Here is an 18,858-nt window from a genome sequence, read left to right on the forward strand (position 1 = left end):
ACCTCCAATAAGATGTATCTTATATCCAAAATCTAAAGAGGATCCCTTGGGCATTGTGCCTCTATTTTAGTGGTAGGAAGGTTAGATGCAGCATTTTATCTTTTACCTTGGAAGGGGAATCTTGACATTTTATAGATCACTGGACCCCTAGAAATTTCACTATGGTAGAATTTTTGTTTTACTGAATTTTCATTTTACTTTGTTACTGTTAAAGAAAAGCTAAATCAGGAAATGAACTTTGTAGGTGTATGTAGTGACAAGAATATAGCCTCAAGAACTAGTCAGACCTGGATTTGACTCCTAGCTGTACCACTGGTAGCTATAGGGCTTTAAGAAAGCTACTTAAACTTTTTGAGCTCCAATTTTCTTGTCTATAAAATGGATGTGTTAACAAAAGTATTTTAGGGTTGTTATATGAAATGAGATACTGTGTGCACAGCATTGTATAGTACCTGGCATATATTTAGCATTGAACAACTGTAGCTCCTTCTCCTTATATTATGAAGAATCACCATGAAAATATATGGATAACAGGTGTTTCAATTCACAATTTTCTTGTAAATTGAATTTTATGGCAGCAGAATTATGGGAAGGTTTGTGTTATGCACAGTTCTACAGGTGAGGAAAATGAGGAAAGAAAGATAAAGTGGATTTTAGTCATATAACCCAAGATGATGATAAGGTCTCTTGATTTTTGCAGTTATAATGTGTACTAAAAATTAGAAGTGAGCAGAAGTGCCAGAGTGTATTCTGTTTTCTATTTCCAGATGTGATTTTATAAGTGACTATATATAATTTCACATTTGTTCTATTTGAATAGAGTCTAGCTAGAGATAGCCACAGAAAGAATGGGTAATGAGAGAGAACAGGAAAAAAGTGGGAAAATAATTTTTTTTTGTTTAAAGAAAAGAAAAAGTTTGAATTACAGATTTTAAATAAAATACTTATATATTGATACCTAGACTCTAATATGTGCCAGATAATGTTAAAAACTTATTCAATAGATTTATATGAAATTATTTATAGCATAATTCATTATTCTTCCTTTATATTGGATAACCAGTATTATGTAATTCTCAAATGCAAAAACAATGTGAAATTTGTCTTTTGGGGACAGTTAATGATAAGAAAGCAAGATTCATGGCCACCTTTTCAGATGTGCTTCCTTTAGTTTCTTGCTATCCCAGGTGTGGTCTATGGGGCAGCAAACAGGTATCACTGACTGCTTATTAGCAACGCAGAATCTCAGGTCTACCCTACACCTTCTGAATAAAAATATACATTTTACCAAGATTTAATGTAGGCATATGAAGGTTTAAAAGGCATTGCTGTTGACTTCTGCTCTAGGTTGACTTCTGTACTGTATTCCTGTCTGCCCGATCTACTTGCAATATTGGAATCAGAATAGCCAGTAGTGTCCATTTAGTTTTGTAGAATCTGCAAATCGGAACCTAGGTTGACTTCTGTACTGTATTCCTGTCTGCCCGATTTACTTGCAATATTGGAATCAGAATAGCCAGTAGTGTCCATTTAGTTTTGTAGAATGTGCAAATCAGAACTCTACTTCATTTTTTGAATGACAGTTCACATTTTTCTAAAATGAGAAAATTATACTATAGCTACATCATTATGATTTAAAAATCGGTGTAATCCACAATTAGGTTCCTATTAAGCTTCTGTTTTAAGGCAAAATGAGATGTGTAAGAGTGGAAAGTAGTTTATTAATTATATCACAGCTAAATTGGACTATATCATAGTATTATTAATTATAGTCAGGAAACTACATTTTGTTCCCCTTAACAGATGGCAAGACCAGTTTCTAAAACATGAATGATTTTCTGTGCTCTTATCCAAGGATGGCAAATATCAGAGATGGCTAATTTTCCCTTAAGACCCTATTTCCCTTATATTTGAGGGGCAATGCCAGTGGATCGAGAAAACTTTTTCCCCCTGGATCCTGGATGTAACCTCAGAATGCTTCTCAATAAAGCATTCTAGGCAGCTACCAGAAATCAAAGTTGCCAGCAGAATAAAAGTTATAAAATGTAGCATTTCATATTAGTCTCCTGCAAATATTAAAATTTTTCATTGTTACAAGCAATGAAAATTGTCAAAAACAAAGTACAAGTATCATACTCCTGCATTCTTAATCCAGACCATCTTTTATTCCTCATGCTTCTCTAGCAGTGTTACCAAAACTTCCTCAGTGAATACTGAACTTCATCAAGTTATCAGATATTACTGACAGTATAGTGAAAAGGGTAAAAGGTCTTAGAATATGACAGAATAATCCTTCTTGTGTGATTTTGGTTACATTACTTCTCTTCCTCATCTATAACATGAGGATGTCATCTGATACAGAGTATTGAGAAGATTAAATAACACATTAACGTAACCAGCAAAGATACAGAAGTTATATAAATGTTAGCTGCTGTCTTCCCTCACTTCCCTTTTCCGTTGAATAGTTTTGTTGGTAGACAAGGTGACTCTTGTAAAGCAAGTAAAATATTTATCAGGTTCTAGAAGAACAGTATTTGTCTCTTGCAAGGCTGTTATCAGTAATAAAAATTCACTGTAGTGGACAGTTACTTAACTATTCTCTTTATTTACTGGACATGCTCTAGATGAGGTTCTTAGACTTAATATGTGAAAGAGTAAGGGAAGTTTAGAAGGATCATGTTTTACAGTACTTAATAGTAACATATAGAAAGAGAAATACCCATAAGTTTATAATACTAGTCCAAAAACTACTTTTAGAAGTACTGAAATAAGAAAAATAATGATCAAAGTATATCTATTGTACAATATGAGAGATCCTCAAGGACAGTGGGAATGGTAAAGTATTTGTTTTTCTGACCCTACAATAGAAGTATGAATGTAAGATAAGTACATATTTTAGTAGATGCTTGTTACTGTAATATGATAATACCATGGTCTAAAGATACTTCTTGATGATGGTTCTTCCAGGATCTATGCAAGAAAAAGTAAAATTGAAATGTGTAAAGTAATTATTATAGGTATTGTCTTCAAGAAAAAGCACAAGAAAAATAAATGCATTCTGGGAAAACAGTATACATTGGTAGAACTTTAATGTTCTTTGAGAATTTACTGACAATCAAACACTTCAAGAAGTAAGAGTTGAGCATGTTAAAGCATGCAAACCTTTAGGAACACTTTCCTAAATGACAGTGTTCTCTGGCTTCAACTACAGAATTCTGTGAAGAATCAAAGACTTCAACTGTAATTGCATTCAGTCAGAGAATGCTCTTCCATAAGGCATTCTTTGAGAAATCCATATAAAAATTAGATGTTTAAGAATCTGTGTATTTAGCCATACAAAAGACATTTAAATGAAAATTTTATTAACTGGAATTTTGTTATGCCATAGAACTAACTTAGGAGCAAGATTCCAAGGCAGAAGTGAAACTGATGGCAGCACTGCTTTCATATTTAGCATAAAATACTAGAGTGGCATTAATAATATAGCAGGTCCAGAAAATGTTTTTCCCATTCCTGATTTTGTTGGATTCATACTGGTAGCTTTGTAAAATATAAATTCTGATTCTTTTTCAACTTTGTCTAATTTAAATTCCCCTATCTTCTGCTAAGTATAAAATAAACGGGTCTGGATTTGTGAATTTGCTTTTGTAAAGTTAAAAAATAATCTGCTGAAACTATTCAGAAATGTACCTCAATTAGGGCATTTTTTTTAAAAGAATGTGTGAACATGTTTAAAATTAACCTTTACCATAATTAAGCTTGGTAGAAATAGAAATTATTATAGATAATAATAACTCATAAAATTAAGCTTATTAAATAATATTACTTGGGACAAGTACTATACTTTGTTAAATTTAACAATTTTCTTCTTTTCTCTTCTTTGGTTCTTTATTGGACAATGAGTTTTTACTGTGAGAGATGCTAAGGAAGAGCATTATAATTTTTTGTTTTACTCTAAAGCTCATCCATGTATTTTATTTTGAATGGCTACTGTGTGCTACGTACCAGAAGAAACTGGTTTCTTTCCATCTGAGATTTTATCTGGCTTCTCATAAGCTGGTGGATCTAGGAAATGCCATACTTCTTAATATTTAGCAGTTTTTTTTATCTCCACTTGTATAAAATTTAAGAATATTTTAAAGTAAGATGAGTAATTTATAATTTCATGAATTTACTTATTTTAATATTCTATAATTTTCAGATCAAGTCATTAGTCAAGATGTATATACTCAATCCATTTTGAATGCTTTTCCAGATTATACTTTCTTCATTTAAAGGTTCATATTTATTTAAGGGTATCATAAATATTTAGTGGATTGAGATCTATAAACGGACATGTATCACTGACCTAACAAATATATACTGGGAATCAACTTTGTTTCTATAAGAGATCTGTATCTACAATAGTACTTATTTAGTTTATACATAATTAAACTAAGCTTTTATTGAAATTTAGGAATGAATCAAGATATATTTTCTAGAGCATATAAACCAGAAGTTGCCTAGGTAATGGCTGCAATTTAAAGTTCTTAAAATAATGCAACTCCTCATGTGTGTGTTAATTTTTCAATCTTGTTATATATTTTAAGAGGGCTGATATTTTCCCTTATGTTTACTTTGAGCAATTAGTAATTATAAATATGAATTTATGAGTATAAATGTATCTCTGTGTTTCTAAATTATATTTAGTTTTCTGATTTCTAGATTTGATGTCTAGTATATACTATTATTTTCTGTAATAGATATAATTTAAAACAGAATAATAAGAACAGCATTAGAATAGAAATCAGTACCATTCTTCTAGATTTCTTAGAACATCACATACCAACAGTTAAGTGCTTTTATTGAAATACAGTTAGTAGCAATTAGCCTAAATTTTGGCTTTTCATAGATTGAAACTGTTAAAGTCCAGTTGATCCCAATGTTTTTGGATAGTGGTAGTATTTTTAGTGCCATGAGAGAGTCACCTAGTTTATGTAAAAGTATGCTTATTGAATTACCAGATATATGACATCACAGTGTAGTAATATTGGATGAGTAATTCATAATAAAAACTTTTGTCCCAGGTTTCACAAAGACCACCAGAATAACTGAATAAATAAGCTTAAGTCTCTGCTCCAGTTTTCATTTTCAAATTGGGTTACCTGCCCCAATTCTATCCCACGTTCTAATGATTCAGGTCTCCTATTTTAAATTTTAATAATGAAAAAATTAATGATTACTGTAATTAAAAATGTCAGGCTTCCTTTCTATAAATCCGTAAGCCTATTTCTAACAATTCTTCATTCAGACATTTAAAAACTTAAAAAAAATTAAAAGTCACTCTTTATTGCACATTTACAATATATTTGACCATCTCCTCGTTAAATGAATCACTAAACTACATTTTGGACATGCATTGCTCTTTTAGACTACTAAAAGTCGGTAAATTTTTTATGTCTTCAGGTGATTAATCCTTCAATCTGGAAAGTGTTAATATAGCTCTCTAAAGTATCTATTCGTAGGGATTAGTCTCATGATTTGTATTTACTATTCTGTTTATAATAATTTAAAATGTTGCACTAATTAGATCTGTACAAAAAGAATAGTCAGTTTTCTTGGTAATAGAAACGGATATAAGTAGTGATAATTAGAAACCAAAACTGAACATACCCTGCTACATTATTTCCCAGAGAATATGGTTTATCTTTAATACATATAATTTGCCTGAGAATAAGTGGTGATTAAATATTTTATCAGTAAAGATAATATCTACCTAGATTATCATTTCTTTTGTATTTTACTATTTTAAGTGGAGAGAAAACTTCAGTTTTCACAATCAAAATAAGTATTAAAGTGATATTATAAAATCAGAGCCCCAAATCCTAACCCAAGAACAACTATGAAATTAATAGTGCATTGTTGCTAAGTGGTGGGTACGTTAGCTCTTGAATAAAGTTTAGTTTGTTACATGAAAAACATTAATAAATGAATTCATTATTCTCAGGCTTTCTATAAACACCAACAATTTGTATAATGAAACATTAAAAAAAACTTCAACATTTAAACATTTTAAAAATGTTTAAGCAATTGTTATTTACATCATTTATGATTGTATACCAACTGTAGTAAGGTATGAAAATTCCTAAAACGGAAAGAAAAAATAGCAAAGAAAGCAGAAAACAATGAATCCAATGACCCAGTTCACTGAATAAATATATATGATCACCATATCCATGTCAAACCACCATCCACGGCTATCATCCTCAAAGTGCAGGTAATCCATCCTGTGTGCACCATGCGGGAACTGCCTTCTTGTAACTGGAGCTGCACGTCTGTGGAAACCTAGAAGATGTATGAACATATTAAAGCCCATTAAATTCAAGCTAGTGCTCAGAAAAGAACCTGCAACATGAACACAAGTACAATTAACCAAAGCATATCTTGATTTCACTGAGTGGACTTATGTTGTTTCCCGATAGTTTTTTCAACAATGAGCAACTATTAGAAGCCTCTTCTAGTTCAGGGCATTAAAGGCAGGGTAGCAAAGAACACAGGATATTAAGTCAGGAGATTTGCCTAGGTCTGCCACTTCATTGGGGCAAGACATTTATCTCTTTTAGTCATGAATTTCTCATCTCTGCTATCTGATTTCTTCAAAAATTTGTGGGGATCAAATGTAATTATTTTCAAGAGAATATTTTCTAAATTTAAACTTTATTCATGTTTTATTTTTACAACTGTTTTTATAACTTCTGATCACCAACTTAACCTTGTATCTTATACTATGAGAATTTCATTCAGTTTAATTCTTTGAGCAAGGTTCTAAGAAGAATATCTTATTTTGTTTTAGCATCCAATAAACTGGACAGACATAATGATACTCCTTTAAAGAAATTTAGCTTTAATTTCCATAGAATTCAAAGCATGGGGATTGGTTGGTACAGAAAAAGCAAATCTTGAAAGTAAACTATAGTCTACTTATTACCAAATGAATATGACATTTCTGAGAAATATTAGACCGTGAAATACAATTTTCTTTTGTATATTTAATGCTAATTAGAGCTTGAGAAAAAACCTGCTTAATAGCAACTTGTTTTTTTTTTTTTTTTTTTGGTTGACCAATATATAAACTCAGTCATTTAAAAAACAAAATTCAATTTTCTAAGGACTGATAACCTATTAATCTTTTGCTTTTTACTTATCTACTTTAAGTATTTCTGTGTTTATTCGTGTTAGGGAGCAGGGACAGCATAATAAACTAGGCAGAAAAATGTAATTCTGGTACTTGCTAGCAATTCTGGTGATAAAAGTTCTGTGAAGCTCTAGCTTGAGGCAAATTCTGGTTCATTTGTTACAACAATTGAGTAATGTTAAATATGCTCTAGGTCAGGCTGCTTATTCTGATGGCAAGGTTGCATTTACTTGGGTATTAGTATGGTCGTTTAAAGTCAAAACTCTTTAATCAAGAACTATCCTATTTTTTATGTATTAAGTTTATTTGGAAATTATATTTACTTATATAGGTTCAAAACATGAAATTTAAAAAGATAAACATGAAGTAAGTGATATTTTAAATTAATTTGTAGAGCTACATGTCAAATAGGTTTTAGAATGATTTCTAATTGATCTTGGTTGACTTTCTATGATATCTGATTAAAAAACTTTTTTTAATGCCACACAATATTTGTACATTTTTATGGCATATATGCAATATTTTATTGTTTATGTTTGTAGTCTGGTGGTTTTCTGTAGTGGTATCCTTTGTATTTTTTCTCTTATTTGTATGTTTGTTCTACCATTTGGGTTTTACTTTCAAGTGTTTTCATGATGTCATTCTTTTGCTTCCAGGTGTAGGACTCCCCTAAGCATTTCTTACAGGGCCAGCCTAGTGGTGATGAATTCCATCAGCATTTCCTTGTCTGGAAAAGGCATTATTTATCCTTCATTTCTGAAGGAAAACTTTGTCAGGTATAATATCCTTGGCTGCCTTTTTTTTTTCTTCAGCACTTTGAATATGCCATTCTATTCTCTGGTCTATAAGGTTTCTACTGAGAAATCCAATGTTTTCTGATTGGGGTTCCCTTGTAAGTGACTAGATACTTTTCCTGTTTTAAAGATTCTATCTTTGACTCTTGATAGTTTGGCTATATGTACCATGGAGAAAACCTTTTTGCAGTATGCCTATTTGGGGATTTCTGAGCTTCCTGTATCTTGATATGTAAATAATTTTCTAGCCTTGTGAAGCTTTCATCTATTATTTCATTAAATATGTTTCCTATCCCTTTCATTTTCACTTCATCTCTGGGACACCAAAAATTTGAATATTTGGTCAATTTATGGTGTCCCATATGTCACACAGGCTCTGTTCATCCTTTTAAAATTCTTTTTTCTTTATTTTTGTCTGACTGGGTTATTTCAAGAGACCTGTCTTCGAGTTCTCACATTTTTCTTCTGCTTTATCTAAACTATTATTGAAGTGCTTGAATATATTTTGTATTTCATTTACTGAAAGAGATGGGGAGAGAAGCAACTTGGAAAACATATTACAGGAGATCATCCATGAGAATTCCCCCAACCTAGCTATGGAGGCCAACATTCAAATCCAGTGAATGTGAAATATTTAATAAGGTTATCCCCAAGACATATAATCATAAAATTCTCCAGGGTGGAAATGAAAGAAAAAATGTTAAAGGCAGCTGGAGAGAAACATCACCTACAAAGAGTAGTCCATCAGACTGACAGTGGACCTCTCAGCAGAAACCTTACAAGCCAGAAGAGATTGGAGGTCTATATTCAACATTCTTAAAAGAAATTTCAACCAAGAATTTCATATATGGCCAAACTAAGCTTCATAAGCAAGGGAGAAATAATATCCTTTTCAGACAAGCAAATGCTGACGGAATTTGTCACCATGATATCAGCCTTACAAGAGCTCCTGAAAGATGCATCAAATATGGAAAGGAAAGACTGTTACTACCCACTGCAAAAATTCTAAGTTCATAGACCAGTGACACTATAAAGCAACCATACAAACAGGTTAGCATAATAAACAACTAACAACAGGATCAAATCCACATATATCAATACTAACCTTGAATGTAAATGTGCTAAATACCACAGTTAAAAAAAAAAAAAAGGCACAGCATGGCAAGCTGTATAAAGAACCAAGATCCAATGGTATGCCATCTTCAAGAGACTCATCTCACATCCAGTGACACCTACAGGCTCAAAATAAAGGGATGGAGAAAAATCTACCAAGCAAATGGAAAGCATTAAAAAGCAGGGGTTGCAATCCTAGTTTCACAAAGACTTTAAACCAACAAAGATTAAAAAAGACAAAGAGGGTCATTACATAATGGTAAAGGGTTCAATTCTATAAGAAGACTTAACCTAAATATATATGCACCCAACACAGGAGCACCCAGATTCATAAAGCAAGTTCTTAGAGACTTTTAAAGAGACATAGACTCCTTCACACTAAGAGTGGGAGCTATCAACACCCCACTGAAAGCATTAGATCACTAGGAAGGAAATTAACAAAGATACTCGGGACCTGAACTCGACACTTGACCAAATGGACAGAACTCGCAACCACCAAACAACAGAATATACATTCTTGTCATTGCCACATGGCACATACTCTAAAATTGCCCACACAATTGAACATAAAACAGTCCCCAGAAAATTAAAACTGAAATCAAAACATCCACACCCCTGGACCACAATGCAATAAAAACAGAATTTAATAAGAAGAATATGTCCCAAAACTATACATTTACATGGAAATTAACCTGCTTCTGAATGACTTTTGGGCAAATAATGAAGGCAAAAACCAAGAAGCTCTTTGAAACTAATGAGAAGAGTTAAAAGGGAAACTTACAGCACTAAACACCCACATCAAAAAGTTAGAAAGATCTGAAATTAACAGCCTAATATTATAACTAGAGAAACAAGAGCAAACCAACCCCAAAGCTAGAAGACAAGAAATAATCAAAATCAAAGCTGAACTGAAGGAGACAGACACAAAAAGCCATTCAAATATCAACAAAACCAAAAGCTGTTTTTTTTTTTTTTTGAAAAAATTCAGATAGGCCACTAACTAGACTAATAAACAAGAAAAGGGAACATCCAAGTAAACACAATCAGAAACAACAAAGGGGATATTATTACACCACTGACTCCACAGAAATACAAGTAACCATTAGAGAATATTATGGACACTTCTATGCATACAAACTAGAAAATCTACAACAAATGGATAAACTCCTAGACACATACACACTCCCAAGACTGAACCAGAAAGAAATTGAATCCCTAAAGAAACCAATAATGAGCTCTGAAATTGAATCAGTATTAGCCTATCAACCAAAAAAATTCCAGGACCAGACTGATTCACAGCCAAATTCTATAAGATATACAAAGAACGCTGGTACCATTCCTACTGAAACTATGCCAAAAAAGTTTAGGAGAGACTCCTCTCCAATGCATTCTATGAGGCCAGCATCATCCTGACAGCAAAGCCTTGCAGACAAAAAAACAAAAAAATAAAACTTCAGGCCAATGTCCTTGACGAACATCGATGCAAAAATCCACAACATAATGCTGGCAAACTGAATTTATCAGCACATTAAAAAGTGAGTTCACCACAAACAAGTAGGCTTTATCCCTGGGATTCAAGTGTGGTTCAATGTATGTAGATCAATAAATGTGATCTGTCACATAAACAGAACTAAAGACAATAACCATCTCAATAGATGCAGAAAGGGCTTTCAATAAAATTCAACATCGTTTCACGTTAACTCTCAACAAACTAGGTATTGAGGGAATATACCTCAATAATAAGGGCCATCTATGACAACCCCACAGCCAACATCATACTGAATTGGCAAAAGCTGGAAGCATTCCCCTTGAAAACCATCATAAGACAAGGATGCCCTCTGTAACCACTCTTATTTGACAAGCATTGGAAGTCCTGGACAGAGTAATCAGGCAAGAGAAAGAAAGAAAGAGCATCCAAATAGGAAGAGAGGAAGTCAAACTATCCCTATTTGCAGGCAACATGATTCTATATCTAGATAGCCCCATAGTCTCAGTCTAAAAGTTCTTAAGCTGATAAGCAAATTCAGAAAATTCTCAAGATAGAAACTCAATATGCAAAACTCACTAGCATTCCTATACACCAACAACAGGTGAGCAGAAAGCCAAATTAACAACAAATTCCCATTCACAATTACTACAAAAAGAATAAAATACCCAGGAATACAGCTAACCAGGAAGGTGAAAGATATCTACAAGGAAAACTACAAACCACTACTCAAAGAAATCAGAGATGATACAGACAAAAGGAAAAACATTCCATGTGATGGACAGGAATAATCAATATCATTAAAATGGCCATACTGTCCAAAGCAATTTAAAGATTTAATGCTGTTCCTAGCAAATTACCAATGACATTCTTCACAGAACTAGAGAAAACTACTTCAAAATTCATATGGAACCAAAAAAGAGCCTGAATAGCCAAGGAAATCCTAAGCAATAAGAATAAAGCTGGAGGCATCATGCTATCTGCCTTCAAACTATGCTACAGGGCGATAGCAACCCAAACAGCATGCTACTAGTACAAAAACAGAGATCAATGGAACAGAATAGAGAGCCCCAAAATAAGGCTGCACATCAACAACCATTTGATTTCCAACAAAGCTGGCATGAACAAACAATGGGGAAAGTACTCTCTATTCAATAAATGGTGCTTGGATAACTGGCTTGCTACATGTAGAAGACTGAAGTGGACCCCTTACTTATACCACATTAAAAATCAATTCAAGATGGGTGAAAGACTTAAATGTAAAACCCCAAAACATAAAAACCCTGGAAGACAATATACGCAATATGTCCAATTGATTTCTGGACATAGGAATGGGTAAAGATTTCATGATGAAGATGCCAAAAGCAATTCTGCATCAAAAGCAAAAACTGGTAACTGGGATCTAATTAAACTAAAGAGCTTCTACACAGCAAAAGAAACTATTAACAGAATAAACAGACAACCTGCAGAGTGAGAGAAAATTTTTGCAAACTATGCATCTGACAAAGGTCTAATATCCAGCCTCTATAAGGCACTTAAATTTACAAGAAAAAAACAACCCCTTTAAAAAGTGGGCAAAAGACATGAACAGACATTCTTGAAAAGAAGACATACATATGGCCAAGAAACAGCAGAAAAGCTCAATATCACTGATCATTAGAGAAATGCAAATCAAAACCACAACGAGATACCATCTCACACCAGTCAGAATGGCTACTATTGAAAAGTCCAAAAATAAAAGATGCTGGTGAGATTGCAGAGAAAAAGAAATGCTTATACACTGTTGAGAGTGTAAATTATAAATTAGTTCAACCATTGTGGAAAGCTGTGTGGCGATTCCTTAAAGTCCTAAAAACAGAACTACCATATAACCCCAGCAATCCCATTACTGGGTATATACCCAAAGGAATATAAATCATTCTATCATAAAGACACATGCACATGTATGTTCTTTGTAGCACTCTTCACAATAGCAAAGACATGGAATCAACCTAAATGCCCAACAATGGCAGACTGGATAAAGAAACTGTGGTACATATACACTATGGAATACTAAGCAGCCTTAAAAAAGAATGAGATCATAGCCTTTGCAGGAACATGGATGGGGCTGGAGGTCATTATCTTTAGCAAGCTAATGTAGGAACAGAAAACCAAATATCACATATTCTCACTTATAAGTTGGAGCTAAATGATGAGAACACATGGATACAAAGAGGGGAACAGTAGACACTGGGGTCTATCAGAAGGTGAAGGGTGGGAGGACGGAGAGCAGCAGAAAAATAACTATTGGTTCCTAGGCTTAGTACCTCAGTGATGAAATCATCTGTGTATCAAATCCCTGTGACATGAGTTTACCTATACAACACTTGCGCGTGTACCCCTGAACCTAAAAGTTAAAAAATTATTTTAATCAATAAATTTAAATTTAAATTAATTAATAAGTTAAATTTATTAAATTTAAATTTCTAGTTTCTAATAGGACAAATTAAATAAGTGTAAGATTTTGTCTAGTAGGGTTGAGCTTATGAGGATCACAAACCACTCTAATATCCAATATTTTTTTTTGTCCACCAAGTACCAATTTTTGTCTCCATTTAAAATGCATGGTACAGGAGACAATACACTTAGAACTATTATAACATAGTAGTCAATGTATATGTTTTAATATATACAACCACTTCATTTTAAAAAAAGATTTGGATTGGAGTTAATGGTAAGAGAAGCTTCTGCACCAGGAATTCACTTTTACAGGCATAATCATAACTTATTCTTTGTGATAAGTTGGTAATTATTTTGCTATTAAGACACAGTTTAAAGAGTACTCAGTATTCTTAGTTCATTTTAACTATGCTGTAGTTCATTTTAACCATGCTATTTTAAAGTAAGAGACATAATAAAGACACATACTTCACTTTTTTGCCACACAATCCAGTGAAAAAAGGCATACTGCAGTGAAAACTGTACACTTCAAGGAATCTGAAGAATTGAATTCTTATGCCAATATTCCACATACTCATTATTTACAAGTCAAAATAATTTCTCTGTATCTCTGAAGATGTTCATATGGTTTTTTCCTTTAATCTGTTAATGTGATAAATTCAACTTGTGAATTTTTCTATTGTTGAATAATATTAAATTTATTAAATTGATTTTCCTCCCTCATATATACCATTCCTTCACATGGATAAATTCCACATGTCCTTAATACTGGTTTTTATATACTGAGGAACTCAGCTTGTTACTATTTTATATGGCATTTTAATCCATATGCTAAAAGGGAGATTGGTCTATAGTATTCTGTTTTATGCTACTTTTACCTGGTTTGTGTATCATGATTTTATTGGCTTCATAAAACATGTTAGCTATTAGGTGACAATTTTCCATGGATCTGTGTGTGTGTGCACATCTTACAAGCATAAGTACTAACTGCCTTTGTTCTGGACTATGTTTTGAAAGATATTTGCATAGTAAACTGTCTTAGAAGATAGAGTGTCTCCCTTTGGAGCAGAGTATAGGTTTGTTTGTATTCTTAGAACACAGCATTTTTAATGCCCGTTATAAAAGATTTGGGTTTTGTAAGCTTAGAGTTCTCCTATGTAACACACCCCACTGCATATATGGATATCATGATACCCTATGGGAAATGAGGCTCAGGTATCCATCACAAATGCTGCTACTCTGGCTACCACTGTGAGTAACAAACCATCCTTTGTCTCTAACACATAAGTCTTGTGTCTTCTGCCACCAACTATGACAGTGGCCAAATAACCTGTTAGCTTACAAATAGGGTAAAATCTCAAGCCATTAACAGTTCTAGACATTGGTAATCTTGTAATCTCTTTTAGTATCTTAAACAGTTTGCATAAAAATAGAATTCTTAAAGGTTTGATAAATCTAGCCTATACAACCACTTGGGCCTGTAGTTTTTTTAGGTCTATGGGCAGACTTAAAAATACCTACCAATTTATTTAATATTTGTTGGTCTCTTTATGTCTTCTAGTTATTCTCGAGCCATTTCTAATAACTTTTATAAAAGATTATCCATTATATCCAAGTTTTCAAATAAACTGGATTAAAACTTTCATAATTGTTCCCTTAAGGCTCTTCAGAAATATTCTAGTCTCTGATTACATGGTTTGTTTGTACTTCCCTGTCCCCTGGAAGTTATGAAGGCCATGGGACTTGACCAGTGAAAATGGTTGTCCAGTGAAAGTTATGTGTGTTGTTTCTGGGTAGAGGCATTTATCCATTTAGGTTGCTTTGCAGCAGTCTCTTTTCCTCTGCCACAATAACCAGCAATATACCAGACAGTGGCTGCTCTGTCATTGTGATTTAGGTTGGGTTCCAAGGTTTAGGATGATGTGGGGTGCAGCACTCGGCAGTTCAGGGAAAATTTTAATCTTACTATGAATTCTTACTGAAAACAACGAAGTAACTAATAAAACTGTGGAAGAAACAGGTGATAAAAATAGAAGTTGAATCTGACTTGTTTTCCCACATGGAAAAAACGAGCTCTTGGAGAAATTCATTGTGGTGAAATCAAAGAGGAAGAAGGACCCGTGAAGAAAATCTCCAAGTTGCCATCAGGTTTAGATTACAAAAATTACAAAGATACTCTTGTCTTTTCTTCAATTCTATTTTGTAGAAGTAATTTTTTTTTTTTTTTGAGACGGAGTCTCGCTCTGTCGCCCAGGCTGGAGTGCAGTGGCCGGATCTCAGCTCACTGCAAGCTCCGCCTCCCGGGTTTATGCCATTTTCCTGCCTCAGCCTCCCGAGTAGCTGGGACTACAGGCGCCCACCACCTCGCCTGGCTAGATTTTGTATTTTTTTTTAGTAGAGACGGGGTTTCACCGAGTTAGCCAGGATGGTCTCGATCTCCGGACCTCGTGATCCGCCCGTCTCGGCCTCCCAAAGTGCTGGGATTACAGGCTTGAGCCACCGCGCCCGGCCTTAGAAGTAATTTTACGTCAGAGTGATTTCTCTCTCATATCCTAGAAAACAAGGCTATGACTTTTTTCCCTACAGAATGTGATTCAAATTTATATTCACCATCAAAGACCATAAAGTGAACTCTATTATTTTGAAGGTTGTTTCACAGATAGAAAAACTATCTCTAATCACGAATTTTTGTAATTTTGGTAGGTTGTGTTGTGCTAATAGTGGGCATTCAATAAATGTTTTTGGATGGATGAGTACCTGGATAAAAGGATAGACTTTAGAGAATAAAATGAATAATTAGCATATTTTTGAGACTGTCCTAAATCAAGGCTTTCAAATTTATTTTCGGCAGGAATTGAAAATTAATATGAATATATTTGAAATACATTTTGTAGGTTCTTTAGAGGCTAATTCAGAGAGTCTTGAAATTAGTATTAAAAATGAGACATGTCCTATCTTTCACATATGATGGGATGGATAAAAGGTTAAAGCACAATATTTTACTGCTTCATATTACATAAGAATTTTGTTGTGTCAAAAGTTGATTGATATAAGTAGGTCTTAGCAGAGGTGGAGTGATATATTTATAGTCACAACTAGGTATAGAGTTACTGTTAATATACTTAAAAAGTTAATGCAAAAGAGATTTTAATTTTCATCTTTTCTCCTATATCCTTAGGCTCCTAGAGTAAAAAGTATTAATTCTGAAAGCTAACCTTTTATATTGAATAAGTTAAAATTTATTGTACATTACTTTTAACATCTGCTTAAATTTCAATATAGTTTTTAAAGTTACCAGGCTACATTACAAATTTTTTTGTTTTGGTTCAATAACCAGGTAAGAATTGAATACCACTTTTTTAAAAAAATAGTTTTTATTGGGTAAGATATATATATAACATAATATTTGTCATTTTAACTAATTTTAAGTGTACAACTCAGTGGCAATAACTACATTCACAATGTTGTACAACCATCACCACTATTTATTTTCAAGTTTTTTCATTATCCCAAACAGAAATTGTAGCCATTAAGCAATAACTCATGAGTCCCTCTCCCCAGCCACTGGTAATCTCTATTCTGCTTTCTACCTATATGAATTTGCCTGTTGTAGATATCTCATGTAAGTGGAATCACTCAATCTTGGCCTTTTGTGTTTGGCTTATTTTACTGAGTATAATGTCTTCAAGCTTCATCCATATTGCAATATGTATCAGAATATCATTCCTTTTTATGGCTTTTATTCCTTTTTACCTATTGTATACCACATTTCGTTTATCCATTCAATTGCTAATGGAAATTTAGGTTGTTTCTACCTTTGGCTATTGTGAATAATGCAGCAATGAACACTGGCATACAAATATCTTTTTGAGTTCCTGTTTTCAATTCTTTTGGGTATACACAGAACTGTAGAGTCATATGGTAATTCTATGATTAGCTTTTTGAGGAATTTACATTTCCACCAGCAATGTATCAGAGTTCCAGTTTCTCCTTGCTAACATTTTATATGTAGAGTCGATATTAAGCCATTATCAGAAATGATTTGCAACCATTTTCTTCCATTCTGTATGTAGCCATGTTGTCTTTTTACTTTCTTGATATGTCCCTTGCACCACATTTAATTTTTTTTTTTTTTTTCAGGGATAGTCTCACTCTGTCACCCAGGCTGCAGTGCAGTGGCACAGCAATAGCTCACTTCAGCCTCAACCTCTTGGGCTGAAAAAATGTTCCCACTCTTCAGCCTCCCAAGTAGTGAGGACTACAGACATGCACCACCATGTCCAGCTAATTACAATTTTTTGTTGTTGTTGTTAGAGACAGGGTCTTACTGTGTTGCCCATGTTGGTCTTGAACTCCTGGCCTCAAGTGATTCCTTTCAAAATTTTTAATTTTGATCAAGTTCAATTTACTTTTGTTGCTTGTGATTCTGATGTCATATCTAAGACGCCACTGTTTGTAAATATTTACCCCTGTTTATTTTACAAGATTTATGTTTTTAAATTTTTATATTTAGGTCATTGATCAACTTGGAGTTAAGGGGTCCAACTTCATTCTTTTGCATATGTAAATCCAGCTAACCTAGCACTATTTATGAAAGAGACTGTTCTTTCCCAGATGAATGGAGTTCATCAGTAGACTTGTCAAAAATCAATTGGTCATAGATATATGAATTTATTTCTGTACTTCTATTCCCTTGGTCTGTATGTCTGTCTTTATGCCAGTACTACACTGTTTTGATTACTGTAGCTTTGTAGTAAGTTTTGATATTATGAACACTACTTCTTTTCAGGATTTTCTTTTGGTTATGCAGGACCCTTGAAATTCTGTACGAATCTGAAGATCATCCTTTTCATTTCTACAAAAAGCGCTGTTGAAATTTTCATAGGAATTCTGTTAAATCTGTAGATGGCCTTGGGTAGTACTGATATCTTAACAGTATTAAATCTTCTAATGCATCAACACAGAATGTCTTTCTACTTATTTGGATCTTCTTTAATTTCCTTCAGCAACATCTTATAGTTTTCAGTGTGCAAGTTTTTAACATCCATGCTTAAAAATATTCCTAGGTATTTTATTCTTTTAGATGCCATTGTAAACCAATTGATGTTAGTGTCCTTTCTGGATTGTTCATTCCTAGTGTACAGAAACACAAGTGATTTTTCTGTGCTGATCTTATAACCTGCTATGTTGCTAAATTAATTAGCTCTAATAGCTTTCTTTTGAATTCTTTGGGATTTTCTATATACAGGATTAGGACATCTGAATAAAGATAGTTTTACTGCTTCTTTATGGCATAAATAAATAAATCAATGAAAATGTTCCAGCTAGAGTTTCCAGCACAATGTTGAACAGCAGTGATTAAACTGGATATCCTCATTTTGTTCCTAATTTCAGGGGGAAAGCTTTCAGTTTTTCACAAATGTGTGGTGTCAGCTATGAGGTTTTCCTAAGTGCCAATGTCATGTTGAAGCAGTCTTACTCCTAGTCTTCTGAGTGTGTTTATCATGACAGGGTGCTAGATTTTGTCAAATGCTTTTCTGTATCAAGTAAAACAATTCCCTTTCCCCCCTTTATTAATGTGGTACATTACATTGATTTTCTTATGTCGAACCATGCCTGCATTCCTAGATAAATCCCATTTGGCAATAAGGCATCAACCTTTTAATATGCTGTTAGAATAAGTTTGTTAGCATTTCGTGGAGAATTTTTGCATTTATATTCCAAAGGGATAGTGGTCTATAATTCTTTCCTTGTGGTAACTTTGGCTTTCATACTGAGGTAGTGCTGTCCTCCTCATAGAATGAATCATGAAGTGTTTCTTCTTCAATTTTTTTTTTTTTTTTTTTGAAGAG

At 33.3% G+C, this 18,858-nt stretch overlaps 1 protein-coding gene across 1 annotated transcript in view; it reads right to left on the minus strand.

Moving 5' to 3' along the window:
- Positions 1-6,049: 6,049 nt before the first annotated feature.
- LOC108532864 (E3 ubiquitin-protein ligase RNF180-like) overlaps positions 6,050-18,858 on the minus strand; it is a 52,692-nt gene continuing 39,883 nt past the window's right edge. Inside the window, exon 3 of the mRNA XM_017877139.1 lies at positions 6,050-6,324. Coding sequence (XP_017732628.1) covers positions 6,125-6,324 — 200 coding nt within the window. The 3' untranslated portion in view covers positions 6,050-6,124. The remainder of the gene's footprint in view (positions 6,325-18,858) is intronic.

This window comes from Rhinopithecus bieti, unplaced genomic scaffold (assembly GCF_001698545.2).
Source record: "Rhinopithecus bieti isolate Rb0 unplaced genomic scaffold, ASM169854v2 scaffold_11200, whole genome shotgun sequence".
Taxonomy (NCBI): domain Eukaryota; kingdom Metazoa; phylum Chordata; class Mammalia; order Primates; family Cercopithecidae; genus Rhinopithecus; species Rhinopithecus bieti.